We start from the raw sequence: 17,879 nt of genomic DNA, 5'->3' as shown, positions 1-17,879 counted from the left end.
AGGTAATTAGGACTAGCTATAGTTTAGGGGGGAAACTAGTAATGGGTGTCAAGTTTAAGGGTGTTTAAAGGTATTTTGTGTAAAGGCAAAAGGAAGCAATATGATTCTTGGGTTCCGAAGAGGAGAGGAAAAAGAGTAAAAGAGAAATTATGAAAAAGTCATGGGCCCCATAATGCACATGTCAGACAGTGAAACCCTCGTACAACCGACAATAATTGAGTCTCACGTCAAATAAAATTTCTCTCTCTGTGAATTATTGGTATAGGTACAAGAGTATACTAAATTAACTTTTGTAGATTCTTGAATGAAATACAATACTCGTAGTTGAAAGAACCACTCTAGCAGAACATGAAAGGTCATCGGTTGCCCAAACGTAAAAAAGAATGCTGCATTTGAGGAATCTAGCTAGATTAATGTGTCTGTTCAAGTATTTTTGATTCTAGTAGTAGTTATAGTGCCAAACACATAAATACTCTTTCACAACTGATCGATCATACATAGTTGGGCATGGCTTATATTCCACCGCACAAGAGGCACTCAAAAGGTTTGCCGTTGCCGGAGCCAACTCCGGCACTGGAGACTCATCTGTTACCTAGCTTCAGGAAAAAAGTAAATCTCAATTCGTTTGGAGGTGATCAGCAGAAGAGAAAGGAAAAGAATTTCCCTAGGAAGAATGTCGCTTACACTGATGATGCTGTTGTGAAATGGTTCACCGTTGGCTTGGCTGATCATTCTCCATTTTCGTCTCTTCTGAGGCTCCACCCTGTTTCACTCGAGTCCTTTGAGCAAAAATCACGCCAAAAACCTTTGTCTTTACTTCTCCCGGAAGGTACTACTCCAACTTTTTAGAGATACAGAGTGTCAAATTGACTAATTTTTAGTATGAACTTATACTGTTTCTGGTAACTTTAATTCAGTGATCTTCATTAAGCAATATGTATACTTTTTTTCTAGGTTGCAGTGAAGGAACAAATGAGCTTATAGATAAACCATGGCTTTTTGTTGCTGAAAATGTGAAGCAGGACTTATTTTTGTCATTTCAGCATATGAAGCGTGAGATGGAGGAAACCGATATGGCTGAAGTAAAGCCGTCTGTAGTTGCTCGTTTTGGAAAAGTTCTCTTTTATGGGTCAGTCTTCTTCATTTCACTCTTGTTATGCTTTATCCTCAATTCTTCATTTCACTCTTGTTATACTTTTTCTTACTTAAATCTGTCTTCCACTCCTTGTAATCACAATAAAAACTACTACATTAGAAGTTCACAAAGGCTACTACTACATTGAATGGACACCTATTGTATTCTTCTTTTATTGGGATCGAGAATGGCACAAGATAGATTATTTTTACCTATTAATTTTTGTGTTTGAAGCGATGTTGTTTATTAGGTTTTTCAAATACAATCCATGTTAATCCCTCTCAAATTCTTTGTGATCCAGGAATTCTTCAATTTGTCAAGAATCCCTAAAAACTAATCCTTTGAGTGAAACTACTTTGAGAAAAATGAAAAGGTTTTTCCATACGGATGTTCCTCCTGCAAATATGGATTACATGGAAAACCAAGTAGCTGAGAAACTTGGGCTAGAATATGTGCAAGGGAAAGAATTGTACTGTGTAAAGGTATGACTTTCAAGCTTCTAACAAATGTCTTACTTCGACTGTATTGTTTCTTTGAGCTCTCTACCTTATGTTTTGTAGCTTTCCGATGAGTTGCGGCCTGAATCTACTGTTTCCTGCAAATGTACTGTGGCCAAAGATCATAAAAAGATTCAGCATTATAAGGTTAGTAGATATAGTGAAAGTACAGGAGGGGTGAATTGTGACCCTTTTAAATTTTTAGTCGGCTACTTTTCGAACCTAGTCGATTAATACGGAGACAACCTGCAAAAAACTAGTACTTCGATTTAAACAAGTCGACTAGAAATTCAGAATCCATAAACTCAAAATCCTAGTTCCGCCTTTATTTGTTATCATCATTAACATATCTTCTGCCTCTTACCTTTACTTCTTGCAGTTTGTCTTTCTTTAACAATTTTTTGACACCGACCTTTTTTTTTTCTAAAGATTGAGTTAAACCGAGTACGCCACATGGTAGCAGACATGAGCTGTCTTGGAAAGAGTTCAGACTTGAGGTTAATTCTATATACCAAGAAAATCAACATAGCTTTATCTGTAAGTTTTCAGTATTTAATTTTTTTAAACATTACTGACAAACAACTACATACAATTACTCTCTGGTGCAAGATTTCTTGTTTTGTTCTCTTTTATGGCGTTGAGGGTTGAATGTTTCTCCATGAAAAAGAAAATAGTAACAATAAAGCTAATACCATATTGGATTACAATAACTACAACCAAGTATAATCCTACGTGTGGAGTCTGGGGAGGGTAGTGTGTACGTAGACGTTACCCCTACCCCGGAGGGTAGAGAGGCTGTTTCCGAAAGACTCTCGGCACAAGGAGATGAAAAAGAGGTACTGGAACAATAACAACCACATAAGCCAAGAAGATAGTGCCATCAACCTAAGAATCAGAAAAATAAATAGAAAAAGCCATATCAATAATCAGAATAATGGAAAGATACTAGGCAATCGGAACAGAAAACAATACAAACACAACAAGTACCACTAACAATCTAAAGCAAGATACTACAAACTAGCCTTACACCCTCAACCGGAAGAAAAATGCTCAATTATCTACTAACCTACGACCCTAATGCTCGCCCTCCAAGCCTTCCTATTTAAGATCATGTCCTCGGTGAGCTGGAGTCGCGCCATGTCCTGCCTAATCACCTCTCCCCAATATTTCTTAGGTCTCCCTCTAAGCATAGCTAAGATACTAAGCATAGCATGTCGATTAACTATCAATACATTAAAACAATTAATCTTAATATTAGGTACCCCGTGGGCGCTTGGACTCGCCGAAAATGTCGCCATGTGGCGTGTCGGTTCCTCCAAAAGCAGTGTATTTTTGGAGGCTCCAACATGTGCATGACTGCATTTTGGAGAGTCTGCGCAACATAGCTAGTGTGATTATACCGAGTGATTTTTAAATGGGAGAATGCATTTTTTTATAGAACACCAAAATTTCTAGACTTAGTGTAAAACTGTGATTTTGCTTGTTCTTTTCATGGACATATTTTAACTGCGATGAACAATAACTTATGTTCCATATAACTGATTTCATTTGTAGTTTACTTTTCATCTTCTCATTAGGACTCTTGCACTGTTTAAATGAAAGAACACCACTAATGCTTTATGTGTAGGCTCCTTTTTGTGAGTGTTGTGCTTTAGATGATTCTTTGCATTTTTTTCAGGATGAGGAGATTAATGAAATTAAAGATCTTATTGGTTCTGCTATTTTGGACTCAGACGTTGAGGGTGGCTTAAGATGGCCCTTAGGCAAGAATTCTTCGGGGGGTCGATATGTCGTTTCTAGTATTGGTCACACAACTGCTAAATCATATAGAAATTCGTCAGTTAGGTTTAAATTTCGACATGCAGATCGATTTGATTTCAAATCTTCAATTGGTGAGGTTTCTCCAGAGATTTTCCTGAAAATGCCTGGAATTATATCCCAGTTGCGAGTAGGTTCTCTTTCCTTGACAAGCAATTATGTTTCTTTTTGTTTTCTTTCTAATGTTGTTTATCTCTGCTGCATGCATCAATGTTGGTCCGGTCTTACTGGGAACCATATCATAGTATTCATAGCATAAGCTTTGACTATTGCATCCTCTCATGATTTATCCACCAAATTGGAAACCTTTTCTTCCAAGAAAGATGGACTAACAAAAGCTTGCACGTGCCTTGGAAATACAAACAAAAACATGCTGTGCCTCTTCATTGTTGAATTGATTAGCCATTCTGTTTTATTTTTTTACTTTTACCATCACTGCTGAAAATTTACATTTTCTTACCTAAATTGCAGAAGCAAACAATCGATGAAAACCTGGTGTTTGAAATGCTTGTAGACAACTTGAAGTTAATCTGGGATCACTGTCTGTTAGATGGTTCTTCAAGCTGACCATGTTTTATTGCACCGTGGCCCTTCATTTTCTCCCTGCAAACATCCGCGGAACTGCCAGACTTAAAATTTCACAAAGTTAACTCGTGTTGGTGAAGAAAGGTTTGACCTTTGAGTTTTGCAGTTGTGGAATGTTATTGAACTTTGTAGTTTTGAAATGGAACAAACTGACCAGGGCCTCGGAACTGTCGACGGTTTTGTTATTAAGCCGTAACGCATAGAACATCGTTGCTGGACTTGCTATTGAGTTGGAACGTTTTGATTTTACATATATATCTGAATCGATGTTTGACAGTATAAGCTTCTAGCTTTCTACTACATGGAAACAAACAAGAGGATGTAACGAATAATATGGAAAATTAAGACAAATAGAAAATCAGAGAACTGGAGAAGAACATTTGTAAGGGTCAGATAAAATTAGGGGTCAATTAAAAAGCCAGTTATATTTTACGCAGAATGCAAACATACTTGGAGCATAAGCATAATCACCAAACAGGTTAACTTTTGAATCAAAAGAGGCTCACGGTCATGGATGCTAGAAACAAAGTCATAGGAATCCAGTTTTAATAAAATGACCAAGCTAAAAAGACAAATGTAAAGCAATAGGAGAACAGTCGAGCCAAAGATGAACCACACTCTGTCTAAAATAATAGAGGGGATTAGTGCAGTATCTTTGAAACAATTATTCAGTTCCATAAATAAGGATGGAGAGTGTGGTAAAAATAGCTAAAGTTGCACTATTATTCAAACTTGTGGCCATGTTTTTATTAGTAAGGATCAAACAAATCATCCATAAGAAACCAAAACAAAAAAAAGAAGTTGAGTAGTAAGTAAGAAAAAAAAGAAAAGTAGCAACTTTTATTGCCTCATCTTGTTCTTAACAATTAAGAAAAATAATAAAAATAATGTACAAACTGCTTTTCTCCGTAAAGTATGACACCAGGAAAAATGGTGTTTAATATAATGACGTATATTAAATTTAGAAAGTTCCTGGTACCCTATACAAAGCTGTGTACTAATTCTAGAAAACTGTCACTATAAGCTTTCAAAAGGAATGTATGTGCTTCACCTTTTCTATTGCCTGCTTCACCTTGTTCAATGGTTCTTCGTGCAAATAGGCTGGATCATCTAGCTCTGCAGCCAGGCTCTGCTCCCCAAGAAAGGCACGAAACGAGTCCGCAACTGAATTTGACAGAGAACTGAGATTATAACCCCCTTCTAAGAAAAACACACAACGCCCTCCGCATAAATCTTTGGCAAGTTGCTTAATGTTAGAGGCTAGCATGTAATATGTTCCTGTTGTGAACTGCAGGCTGGCAAGTGGATCCAACACATGGGCATCATACCTGAAAATTCTCAAGGACACCTTAATCAAATAATCACCGAACGTGCATAAGAAGAACCACAGTCCTATCTTAATATGTTATTTTGACATGCCTAGCAAAGGCTACATCCTTTAGACTGCCAAGAACGTTTCAAGAGCAGAATAAAATATGAGAGGCATGATAGTAGTGATTATACCATATTTTCCCACCTCACTACAGCTTGCTAGTTTAGCAGGCAACATAATACATGATCAATTATTCACAAATAAAGAAAAAGGAGTCACACTATTACAGTAACAGAATGGTAAGAAAGCAAAATGAACTGAGTTTAACTCACGTTTTTTCTTTTTTCTATTTCCAAAATTTTAAGACTATTTCACAGATAAGAAAATTACCCAGCTGAAACAAGGATTATATCTGGCTTGAACCTTTGAGCACATGGTACAATAACTTCATCAAACACCTTTCGCATTGCTGTATCACCTGATCCTCCGGGTAGAGGGAGATTCAGTGTTGATCCTTCACCACTTCCACAACCAATTTGATCTATCTTGCCAGTCCCAGGATAACTACCAGCCTACACTGATCCAAGGATATCGTAAGCCCATGACTTATTAAATTCGTCCAATTGCAGAGTTCTAAACCATATTAGTTTTACACTTCGAGGTGAATAGCTGGTATATAATGACATGAACTTTCTTTTGCCAATTTATACAATGGTTGGTTGAGGTGAAAAGCAGAGCATGCCAGCAGGAGTGAAGGTTGTTTTCTTGTTCATGTAAGAAGTGAAAGAAGACGTGATGAAAAAGTGAAGAGACATGAATCTACCAAACCAGAAATTTAACCTTGCTGTCGTTGGACAAGATAATCATAGTAAATGTATTTTATTTCTGCTCCATTTGTAACAAATAACATGAAGGGAAGTGCCACAAAAGTAATCACTAAGTGCCAAACAACCTTGAAACGAACATACTGTCAAGGATAATCATCTTTGCAGATCACTAGATCTAGCTCAATTATTAGATTAAAAAAAGGTTCTTCCCTTCATTCAACTACATTTTATACTAGCAGTTCTTTTCAGAAGTAGAATGTCAAAAGATTTTCAAAGCAATCTGTTCAATGTTATGTGTAGCTTACTTGGTGAGTTGAAAGGAAAAAAATATCGGGGTCCTCATAGAAGGCGTCATTGGTTCCATTTCCATGATGAACATCAAAATCTATGATAAAAACACGCTTCAATCCATGCATTCGTTGAGCATAACGAGCAGCAATAGCAATATTTCCAAAGACACAAAAGCCCATGGGCCCCTTTGGAACAGCATGGTGACCAGGAGGCCGAATTAGCGCAAAACCGACAGGAGGATCCTTGCTAACTTTTGATGCTGCAACCTGAAATATCATATGCAGCAATTACTCCAGCTTTGAAATGCTTTAGTTTACCATCATAATGCATCCTAAAGTGATTGCTACATTTGTAACTTCTAACAATAGTTCCAGTACACTGAGATATTACTATTTTGGATTGAGACATTACCACTGAATCAACCAACGAAATTCCAGCTCCAGCTGCAAATAATGACTCCTGGAATGTCTGCATTATTTAATGTCCACATCAGAGTTCACATTGCCATAGAACACATTCTTTGTGTTTTTATCCTTCTCACAGAAAACAATAATTTTAGGATCTTCAGCTCATAAGAAATTCAAAAATTTGCTTGATTAAGAATTATTATTTCATTAATAATAAAGAATTTAAAGCATGAAATTTCCTTAATGGAATGCTAATGTTGGGATTAACTATAGGGTTAAGGTTTCAGAGTTACACTCCTCCCTCATGCATAATGAATTTCTAAACAGCATCTTCATAATGTTTAGCTAATCAACATAAAGCACCATAAATGACCAGTTGTATCTCATTATGCTGCTGCTGTAGAAGACTCATACAAGAAGCAACTAGCTTTTCTGATGGGAGTTTTCCAATTAATCCTCTTTCATGGTGTCCTAGAAGATTGGTTAAATAGATGCTTGCCTAACATGGTCTTATCCTTCCCCTTACAAAAAATAAACTTGAAACTAGAAGATAACCTTCTTCCATATAGAAATAGGCAAAATTTTGCAAGACCAAAGCAATCAAAGTTAGTCGAACAAATGCTTTCAATAAATAAAACATCAGAAATGTTTTCTGAAAACGTTAAGTCACTGTTTGACAACCTGTAAGACCATCTTGACTTGGTCCCCGGTCTCAGTGGAATGAGCTCTGCAAGCAAATGCTCATCCAGAATCAAGAGATTCCTTAAGACTACGTATCAACAGTTTTTTGTGCGACAAGTGACCTTTAATGAGAAAGGCGAGAAAGCTACTCTTTCTTTCGTTTTATATGGTAGTGTTGAATGGTCACAAAGTTTAAGAAAGAAAGAAGTAGTTTAAGAAAGAAATATTCTTGGGACATAGCAAAAAGTGCTCTTAAAACTTGTTTAAACATGCACTGAAATTACTATGGCTACAAGAGCGCATCATCAAAGGGTAAATGGGATGTTTATAGTTAAGAGAGTCTCCAAATATAGATATGTATTATTCCCTTGGGAACAGACTAAAGAAGGCCATGGACGAAGATGACTTAGTTGTGAACTTCCTCTGAGGATAGAGTAAGAAAAGTAAACTACGAACAGAATGAAACAATCAGGTGATGTTGTTTGGGTTTGGGGGGGGGGGGGGTGTACTAGAAGGGTAAGTGACGTAACTCTTCCAAAAGTTGCAAGAGTGAGTGCAATGTTGAAATACAAGAGCAATATATCATTGTAACTGGTTAATGTATTGGTGAAACCACATTTATGTTTTCCAAGGAAATCTGTACAAGGACAACAACATACCCAGTGTAATCCCACATAGTGGGGTCTGGGGACAAGGAATGTCAAAGTAAATTCGAAAAATAATGGAAAGACAGATAAATGTTAATCATTTTGGTCTCACGAATCATGTCAAGGAAGGTTTATTTCCAGTGGACAGAAGAGAAGGAACATAGAAGTGGCCATCCAGAAGCCAACTGAAGCGACAGATCTGCAGCAGCTAGAAGATTTATAGAAGGCACAGGTGGTTAGTTGCCATAGTTAGAGGAAGGAGGTGGAATAATCATATATTAATTCTCTGCACAGCAAGCAGCCTTATTTTAGGTCAGAATGCCTCCTGTAGTCCTTCTATCTTTGGAACATTTTGCAGCACTAATTAAGGAGCATTTTCTGGTGATATTTGAAGGATGGAGTATACAATCTTTCCAGAACATTACTTGAAACCATATGCTAGTATTTCCTTCTTAATCGATCAAAATATTTGTACTTATCAAATTTATTTGGTTTCCCTTATATGAAACATTTAAAACTCTTTTACAAAGGCAGTTATTTATATTGGAAAATTGATTTCGTTCTGATTGTTGATAAAATAAAAAATTATATCCTTATTTAGTCAATAGAGCAACTGATAATTATAGATATTTTTACACCATAACCAGTACGAACTTGCTTGCAGATGTCTTCATCCACATCAACTTCATTCCGAATCAGAAGGAAAAAAAAAAAAACTAATCAATGAAGAAATGCTCATGCAAAGCATGAGTCAAGCTATAGTATCTCTAATTTCAGATGCAAAGTTTTTCTATTTTTCTGTTTTTGTGCAAGGTGGCAATAGAGTAGGCTTCTAGACCGACCAAGGTTATAAGGGTAAACGTTAATTACAACTAATCACAACCTTAACCACTTGATATTGTATCCCTGAGGTGTAAACAAATCCACATGACAGAGGCGAAGTGTTTGGGACAAAATAATGTGTGTATGGTATGGTTTGAAAGTGGTTTAGATTGATAAAAGAGCAAGGAAAGATCAAAAATTGAAGTTTGGATAGAACTCATGCTACAAGACCCTCTCATGATGGGCGCGTATCGTGAGAGAGGGAGTCCTAACCAAGTATGCGAGACATGGTACTGAGGTCCATTGTGAGACCCACGAGAACTATGCATTGCCAGGCCACCCAGTCCCACAATGGCCATGCGTCGTGAGGAAAGCTGGATTGGAGACTGGAGAAAATCAACAGACAGAAATGTTACGGCATTCGCGAGCTGCATTGCGAGGCTTGGCCCTGGGAGGATCAAGCAAGCTCATGTCGCGATCCCTCTGCAAGAAAGTGAATTTTTGCCAAGGCAAAGGGAGCTTGTAGAGCAAGAGCTCACGTACTTTAAATACAGCAGAGTCGGGAAAGAGAAGAAAGAAGAGGAAAAGAGTTAAGGTTTTGAGTTATGCAAGGAGTATCCTGCCAATCAAGGTGAACGTTTAGTGAAGTTTTGGTGCATTTATGACTAATTAATGCTAGCCCAAACACTCATGGAAAATTTCTAGATCCTTAATTTAATCACAAGAATCCACCAAAGATAGAAATTTCAAATGTCTCCAAGAGGTAATCTTACTACCTAAATTTCATTTATTACGTATAAATGAGCTTGTTGATAGCACTTATGAGTTAGATTGATGGTCCAGTGAAGTTTATTAAATGAACCCTAAAGTTGGTTACTAATGAAGGTTGTTTAGGTAGTTAAGGAAGATGATGAATGGTAGTTGGGAGTATTAATTGGTATTGTACTGACCCAGATGTCTTTAATAACCTATTATATTGATAGGATCGAAGTGATGAACAAGGATTACACCTTAATGAAGAATTGGGTGTTTAGATGGCATGGAGCCTATCCTAGGCCTTAGGTGGGTCTTGTTGGACTTCAATGGCCATGAACAGATGCATGCGAATTATCTTTGTGCAGATTGAGTGTTGTTGGCCGTGTTTAACTGTCATTTAGGTTACGTGTTTAAGACATTCCTCAAGAATAAAGAATAATCAAATCTGATAAATTCGGAACACCAATAACTTTTTTCAGAAATCACAGACTATCTTCATCACGTATATTTCTGATTGCAAATAAAAGTGGAAACTGACTGCTATAGAGACTAGCATCAGAAAGCGGGAGAGTCAGCTTAAAATATGTATTCTTACTGTGGCAGTAGCATATGTTGGTCCAGATCCTTCGATGAAAATTAGACCTTTCTCTGAAGCCCGATCCATAGCCTGCAGATGATAGTCGACAAATCAAAAGAAAGATAGGATAAGAAAGAATAATGGTGACAATGGTGACAACAACGACGATAATAGTTGTCAGGAAAATAACCTCCGTCGATAAGCAACGGAAGTCATTTTCCTCATTTTGATAGAAAATATTTTCTGGTAACCAAAAATGTCTTTCTCATGAAAAATATTTTCCTGGAAAATGACTTCCGTCATACCAAACACACCCTCAGAGAAGTTCTGATTTACTGTACGATGACATTCAATAAGAAGAAGTACCAAACCTTATGGTTATTCTACCTTCTCAAGCCCTGAGATATATGCCCCAGCATGAACACTCGCTATGTCATCTATTGTAGCGGGTCTGAAAGTCTGCACTTCAACAATATCTGAGCCTCGAAACTGGATCACATGATAGCTTGATTAGTTGCAAAGGTATTGAAAAAACATTAATATGTGCATCTTACTAATGCACAAAAATGTTCTGGTCATTTTTATCAGACCCATATCCCCGCCCCTGCCCCCCAAAAAACAGATCGTAGAGTGCTACCAGGAACTCTCCTGCCCTCCTATGACTAACCCAGGTGGTAAGGGTCATATGACAAAGGAAACTTCACTGCATTAATGAACATCAATAAAGATCCACCTAAAAGGGGTGGATCTTATTAAAGTTCATTTGTTTTTTACTTTATAAGATCTCCCTTAGGTTCCTTGTAGAAGTTGCTTCACACTTTATGGTAGGATGGTAGCTCCCATAAAATCCTTCCATGTGTTGCTTTGCACTTCAGAATAGCTCACTTAAGTTAGCTAAATAGCTGAACTGGCAAATATGCCAGCCTTAAAAGGTAATTAAGCACTCAAAACCATAAATTTGATTACTTCCAACATCAGTTATTATTTATTTTAGTGCATTATAATATTTATCAATCTTACCAAATGGTAGAAGGTCTGGTTACAAGCTAGAATAAATGCTTCTTGCCATATATAGTGATCAAGATAACTGACACCAAATTCTAGACTTCCAGCACATAAGTCAGAATCTATTTTTCCTTTTCTAGTAATAATCTATTTTTTATAACCAAAACATCCTCGAGAGTCAGTGGTATACAGTTTGCAACCCAGTGTATAATTGGCCTACCCCTCTGCCCTTCTCTTTTTATATTCCAGAGGCAGGGTTTAAACAAGTGACTTCCGCCTAACCTATACACCACGTGCTGCGCTTTTGCCACTAGACCAAAGCTCTGCGAGCTCTTACCTAATAACAAAATAAAATTTACTTATCAAATTTTTCCTTTTATTTGAGTAGGATGTCCGTACAGATCTAAAATAAATGAAAATCTAAAAACCTCTGTCCATTTAACTGGTTTCATGATGAACGGACTTTCCTATGAAGTTGTTAATGTGAGATATTATGATGTTTTAACAGATTCGGGTATAGTAAGGGGGGTTTTCAGTTATTCCCTTATAGGGTCGTTTGGTTTACAAACAAGTTATACTGGGAAAATAATGTAAGGATTATAATAGGGAGATTAAATAAGAACGAAATTATTTACTTTTTTTAGTAGATGTCTGGTTCATAGGATTAACAATCGGGTTTACGGGATATAGTATAAAACATATTCTTTAGTTTACACTACATAAACTTGGGTAAACTTGTATTTCCAATTTTAACATTGGCCTTCTTAAAGGACTTACGAAGAAGAGCTTTAGAGAAGGTCATCTTTTGTCATGTGGTTGTTTTCTCCCAGGATACGCTAACCTCGAAATCGATATCCCACATTGAATGTGGTATAAAATAACACCAAAATTGTGGTATAAATAATCCTAGGATTACTTATACCAGAATCAAAAATTTCAATCGAACATAGAATAAAATAATCTCACATTTTACCCCTAAATCTTATCCTTTATCCTGATTTAAACGACCCCTTAGGGGATATCTTATGTGCTTGTCTTTTATAAGTCACTGGTGAAAACAATGAACACAAAAATCAACATTGACATATAATTGCTCTGTGTTTGTAGCATACCTTAGAAGTCAGTTTCATCCTTTCCAGAGCTGTCAAAATTGCAGGAACTCTAGAGTTACATTCTGGATGTGATTCCTGAAAACTTTTTGTGGCTGAATTTCAAGAAATAGATATACCCAACACAACATAAAGGCATAGTAAAGGACATTAACAAATTCTAAGCTATAAAATGCTAGAATAGTGAAGTTTACAGCAGTGCTTCTTACCCTAAAGAAATCATGCAAGAGAAATATTAACAAAATCTGTATAAATAAAAGGAGGAGTCATTATATCCGATCCAATTGAATTGAATACTTTCAGGATCCTTGCACCATAGAAATCTGAAAACTCAGAGGTCTATCAATTTCTTTAGCCCAACGAAATTAAGGGGCAAGATCACATGAGTGAAAAAGTTTCAGATGGAACGATGCATTTTATTCCCAAAGATATTTACAAGCGAAATCTAGTTCAAACAAAAACATTAAGCAATAAACTATCACATTTATATGGCATCAAAGCCAAAATTTAACCACGATTTTAGGTAGCATCTGATAGAGCAAGAAAAGGCAGTGGTACAATTTGGCTAGTCCAATGTAACCACACCATGGACATCGCAACAACTTCTCTTGATCCTTCTTGTTTCTTTAACTCGAGGACAAAGTAGCGTATCCCTAAAAAAGGGGATGATGTAGATCTCCTCGGGTTATGTTTGATCTCCAAAATGCATTTGGTTTTACTTTGGGCTGATTAGAGGAAAAACTTCTCTTGACCCCTCTTTTTTGCTAGAAAACATCAAAGAGAAAGTGCCACTCTTTTTTACTACCAATAGCCAAGATACTCCTACCCCCCCCCCCCCCCCCAAGAGAGATATGTGATAGGTGTGACTCTTTTTTTAATAATGATGGTATCAGGGACAACATGCGCTACCTCAACTATTCTAGCGTGTACCTACTACCTCCCACCAGCACATGTATTGCATAACTCTGTCTACCAAGGTTTAGGCGAATGGAAGAAATCACCTAGGTTTTTTTCCTGGGGTCTATACTGAGATTTGAACTTTGATCTTCAAGGTTTGAACCCACTCACTTCATTGACAACTAGGATACACCTTTGAATGCCCCTTTTATAGGTGTGACTTGTGAGCTAGGGTATTGGAGTGGAGTAGCCTCTTGGATGAGTTCATCTTGTAGAAACCCAATTTAACAGCCTAAACCAAATCTAATCTGATTTCACTTAAAATCGTGTAATTTAACTTAAATAATTAATCTGAACTTCTTGACCAAAAATGTTGACTTGATCCAATATGTCTTAAATTTAGGAATTGGCCCGTATTTTGTATGAACTAATCCAATAAAACATTTGATATCTATGTTATGTTTCAAAAAAGAAAGGAATAAAGGATGTTATAACTAAAATATGTCAATCTCCAACTAACCAAAATGTGACGCATGCCTAAATCTAAATAGATTTCACGTTGGAGGAGGAATTATACGTGGAATGAGAAGGATCTTAGTTGTAAGACATCTAATTAAACGGTCACCGGGATTCAGATCTAGAACTATAACATACATGAGTTCAAGAAATCTGATAGAGAATCAAATGGCACCTTGGAAAGAACAAAGAGCAGGCATTTCCTACAAGAACATTGTTTAATTGCAGCTAAGTGAACCTTGGAAATAATATATACTTTTGGCACATTCTGGCGACAGAATGACATGAACTACATGCTACAGAATATATATAACTTTTTCTTTGAAAGCATATACTAAGATTTTCTACCTAGTTGTCAAAAAAATATCTCACTAGGAAACTCAATAAGTACAAGACACACGGTGAGAATATAGAGAGATAATAGGCATAAAGGCTGTACTGTGCTAATATCTGCAATTAAATGGAAACCAAAAAATAAATATGTATTGCATTATTGCTTCTCCCTTTGGCAGCCAGACTTTGATGGGTAGTTCACAAAGGTTGCAAAGAACTTAGTGACAGCATATTTCGAGGTATATGACATAAAATAGTTCTTTATTTCAGATTTCAGTACAATTCAAATTGATCTAGATACTTGAAACAATTTGTACCTCCTAAGAAAAATTCTTTTTAAAAGAAGAAAGAAAAGAAAAGAACTTTGGGCTGTAAAAGAAAATAATTCTATCTAGTTGCAAGTCTGAATATGAAAGGTTGAAAAATTTGTGAGTAAGTTGCTCTGCAATCGGTAGTAAGTTTGATTGTGCTCCTCAATTTTCTATCTTTAATGACAATTCAACCTAATTCTGCATGTATACCAGTATGAAAGATTACAAGACAGTCATATATTATCAGTTCAGACTATCATCCAGAGGAGGGCCATTACTTCTGCTGCTTGCAAAAGTAGGTTGGAATAATGATTGATTGTTGTAGTAGCGCATACATTTTTCTTTACAATTGGAAGAATAAGTACCCATTTTGCAGTCAACAATTACGCTCTAAGCCTCTATCTTTTGTCACTTATCTGCTTTCCCCGCGTGCACATAATTAAGTGTAGAATTGCTAAGCAGAACAAACTAAATATAAAAGTCCGGGTTCCTTCCTCCACAAGTCATATGCGGTGGCAAGGTTGGCAAATGATCTAGACCGTAACAGCTTATATAGCTTTAGTTTAACTCTTTTGGTGGGTGTCAAATAAGCGATATAAGAAATTGTTAGGCATGAGCTTAGTCCAACGCAGCTTTAAGAGAAGATGCTATAAAGTAAACAATTCCTTGGAACCCCAAAGCTAGCTTCATAATGCATATGGTAAGTAGATTTACTTTACCTGATTATGACCCATTGCGGGTGCAGAAACATAAATCACTTTTGCACTAACTCCAATATGATCAGAAGGCAAGCCAGCATTGCTTCCCTGCTGATTTGAACAATAAATAGTGCCTCGAGCACTCGTTGACGAATACCCCTTTTCTGGTCCGATGTGCTTCTGGAGATCTATATACTTAACGGCAATTCCATTCTTGGAATACTTCTTATGAGAGTAAACGTGATGTCTAACCCAGAACAGCAAGTTACCTGCCAAAAGGAATTGAAACAATTATGCCCATCTGTTTAAGAGAAAGAGCAGTCCATTTTGAAGGAAAAAAAATAAATAAAACAACTATGTGACAACAAGATTAGACAAGATGATCTTCCACAATAGGAGTGTTTCAACAGAAATTGTGCATTTTTTCAATGAGATAAGTAGGAACATCAACCCCTTCTACAACCCATACATAAAATTAAATTTTGCAGCAGAAACACGTTGTAGAGTCCAAATGCATTTCCAATGCAATCAAACTTCGGAGCTTAATTAACTGCATGTAGTTAGGAGTTTTACACATTTACACCTCCCCGTCTGTCTTTGTTCTAGTCATTATCCTTTTCTTTTTCTTAAATTTTTGTGACCACGAGGTCACTGGTTCGAACAGTAGAAACATCCTCTTGCAAAATGCAGGGTAACGCACAATATACACTCGTGGTCCGGCCTTCCCCGGACCCCACGTATAGCGGGAACTTAGTGCACTGTCCCGCCTTTTTTTTTTTCCTTAATTCATTTTGGCCAACTTAACATAGTCAAATATCCATTTTTCTAATTAAATTAATGAACAAACATGTAAATTTCCTTGTTAACAACTATTGTAATATAGCATAACTCACACTAGGCCACAATTTCTTTTCTAGATATCACTCAGTATAAAATCAACTATTAGGACTAATTGTTTTCATACAAAGATGAGCTGTTTACCATGCCTCCAAAATCCCATCAACAAGATGTAAAATGAAAATAATAAGGCAACTATTTACAAGCAATTGTCAGAAAATTCAACAGTTTAAACCAATTCAGGAAAATACTCACGTCCCACAGAAGAGCAATCCCCCAATTTATAAAATTCTATTCTTAACCCCACTGAGAGTTCGGCACAATACATTATAATATACAGATGAAGAAGAAATTAAATTATGAAAAAGAATTTGGGTTGGGTTGGGGGGAAAGAGTACCTCCTCCAAAGCTTCTTGAACAAACAGCAGGAAGCTCCATTCACCGCCGAAGAAACTATTTACACAATTTATAAGCTCTCTGAACGTCACAGAGCTATTATAATTAGATATCTGTGTCCAGATTTGTTTCTTTCTTTCTTTTTTCTTGATATCATGGAATTTTGCTGAACACAGAATTTAGAAGAAAACTTGTTTGGTACCGTCTGACCAAGGGCATTCTTGGAATTTTGATGTGTAAGTGCTAACGTGTATCTCTATTTGAAATTTTCAGCCACCCGGTAGCAGTCCGTCATAAGGCTGCTTATCGGGCGGATTGAACGGTTATTTACTCTTAACAGTTTGGTTTATCAGTTTTTAAATATATTAATCTGCTAGCCATTCAATAAGATATCGGGCGGATTGGTATCGGTTTAGCTCTTATTGGGTGATTTATCGGCCTAATTCAATCAAAATAAAATAAAATTTAGTCTCTATATATTTAAATAGGTGGTCGACGTACTAAGAGGGGCGAAGCAAAAAAGGCACCGTAATAGATAAATCATCTGTCTAGAATCTTATTTATGATTATGCACATTGGCCTTAGTCCATGTAAAAGATTTCCAATTGGTCGTTCCAGGGTTTCTGATGAGCTAGAGAAATCCAAAATTTGGAAACTGACTGAAATTAGTGAACCTGCTCAAGTTCGTTCCTCGAGGCTTCCAGATAGTCTACTGTCCGTGAGAGTAAGCATATGGTTCCTTTCTGTTGCTTATTTGTTTTATTTCTTCTACTTGGGGGTGAGGTGTCTAGGAGTTCACTGTTAGCTAGTTGTTCCCGAACAAGTTTTTGTCCGATCAATTTATTTTACTGGAAAGAAAAAATATGTAACTACACTGATTTTATAAATTAGGTTTCATAAGTACTCCAGTGCTGTCAAAGTAGGGTTTTTGATTATTTAATATATATATGGATAAAAATAAAATTTATATATATATATATATATATATATATATATATAAATATATATATTCTTAACGAGTTAACGGATTATCCGTTAAGAAAATTGAATAATCTGCTCCCAAACCGATAAGCCGTTAATAAAAAAATTTCAATCTGTTCCCCGTCCGTTAAACTGTTAACCCGATACCAATAAGCCATTAAGCTTTGGTTTCGGTTCGGTTTTCGGTTTCGGTTTGGTTTTGAACACCCCTAGTCCGTCATATTTTGCACTCTTAGGGGTCGTTTGGTATGAGGTATAAGAAGGTATAAGGATGGTATAAAAATTTAATATCACCTTAATATTATGTTTGGTTAGCAAATCAGATATAAGTTATAACACCGGGATAACTTATACCTTATAAGGGTGGGGTAATTAGCACCGGTATAACTTATACCTTCTTCTTAGAATTATGCAATTGTTATTCTTAATACAACATACCAA

At 36.4% G+C, this 17,879-nt stretch overlaps 2 protein-coding genes across 4 annotated transcripts; one reads left to right on the top strand and one right to left on the bottom strand.

Annotated features, from left to right (window-relative positions):
* The first annotated feature begins 239 nt into the window (after nucleotides 1-239).
* On the top strand, nucleotides 240-4,314 carry LOC107801463 (uncharacterized). Of its 2 annotated transcripts, XM_016624792.2 has the most exons (7): nucleotides 240-829; nucleotides 955-1,129; nucleotides 1,437-1,617; nucleotides 1,696-1,779; nucleotides 2,062-2,169; nucleotides 3,311-3,580; nucleotides 3,922-4,314. In XM_016624792.2, the coding sequence occupies exons 1-7, from the start codon at nucleotides 508-510 to the stop codon at nucleotides 4,015-4,017; spliced, it is 1,236 nt and encodes a 411-aa protein (XP_016480278.1). In that variant the 5' UTR covers nucleotides 240-507; the 3' UTR covers nucleotides 4,018-4,314. The 2 variants fall into 2 exon arrangements, with proteins under 2 accessions (XP_016480278.1, XP_016480279.1); XM_016624793.2 differs by lacking the exon at nucleotides 3,311-3,580 and having other exon boundaries at nucleotides 241-829.
* Nucleotides 4,315-4,856: 542 nt separating this feature from the next.
* LOC107801462 (histone deacetylase 14, chloroplastic) lies at nucleotides 4,857-16,691 on the bottom strand. Of its 2 annotated transcripts, none has more exons than XM_075225118.1 (9): nucleotides 16,460-16,691; nucleotides 15,246-15,493; nucleotides 12,473-12,554; nucleotides 10,743-10,844; nucleotides 10,374-10,445; nucleotides 6,877-6,933; nucleotides 6,480-6,731; nucleotides 5,738-5,919; nucleotides 4,857-5,363 (listed from the first exon to the last, which is right to left on the bottom strand). In XM_075225118.1, the coding sequence occupies exons 2-9, from the start codon at nucleotides 15,275-15,277 to the stop codon at nucleotides 5,063-5,065; spliced, it is 1,080 nt and encodes a 359-aa protein (XP_075081219.1). In that variant the 5' UTR covers nucleotides 15,278-15,493; nucleotides 16,460-16,691; the 3' UTR covers nucleotides 4,857-5,062. The 2 variants fall into 2 exon arrangements, with proteins under 2 accessions (XP_075081219.1, XP_075081218.1); XM_075225117.1 differs by having other exon boundaries at nucleotides 12,473-12,547; nucleotides 16,460-16,624.
* Between the last annotated feature and the right edge of the window lie 1,188 nt (nucleotides 16,692-17,879).

This window comes from Nicotiana tabacum, chromosome 11, assembly GCF_000715075.1.
Source record: "Nicotiana tabacum cultivar K326 chromosome 11, ASM71507v2, whole genome shotgun sequence".
Taxonomy (NCBI): Eukaryota; Viridiplantae; Streptophyta; class Magnoliopsida; order Solanales; family Solanaceae; genus Nicotiana; species Nicotiana tabacum.
The sequence above is the reverse complement of the archived record's forward strand: the minus strand, read 5'-3'. Positions and strand labels throughout refer to the sequence as shown.

Excerpts from the sequence above, each read along its gene's own strand:
- LOC107801462 (XM_075225117.1), bottom strand. The coding sequence starts at position 16,499 with ATGGAGCTTCCTGCTGTTTGTTCAAGAAGCTTTGGAGGAG. Across the intron at positions 12,548-15,245 it reads CCGCAATGGGTCATAATCAG|GAATCACATCCAGAATGTAA; the intron begins GTAAAGTAAATC and ends AAAAGTTTTCAG. Across the intron at positions 5,364-5,737 it reads ATAATCCTTGTTTCAGCTGG|GTATGATGCCCATGTGTTGG; the intron begins GTAATTTTCTTA and ends GAGAATTTTCAG.
- LOC107801463 (XM_016624792.2), top strand. The coding sequence starts at position 508 with ATGGCTTATATTCCACCGCACAAGAGGCACTCAAAAGGTTTGCCGTTG. Across the intron at positions 1,618-1,695 it reads AAGAATTGTACTGTGTAAAG|CTTTCCGATGAGTTGCGGCC; the intron begins GTATGACTTTCA and ends TATGTTTTGTAG. Across the intron at positions 3,581-3,921 it reads GAATTATATCCCAGTTGCGA|AAGCAAACAATCGATGAAAA; the intron begins GTAGGTTCTCTT and ends CCTAAATTGCAG.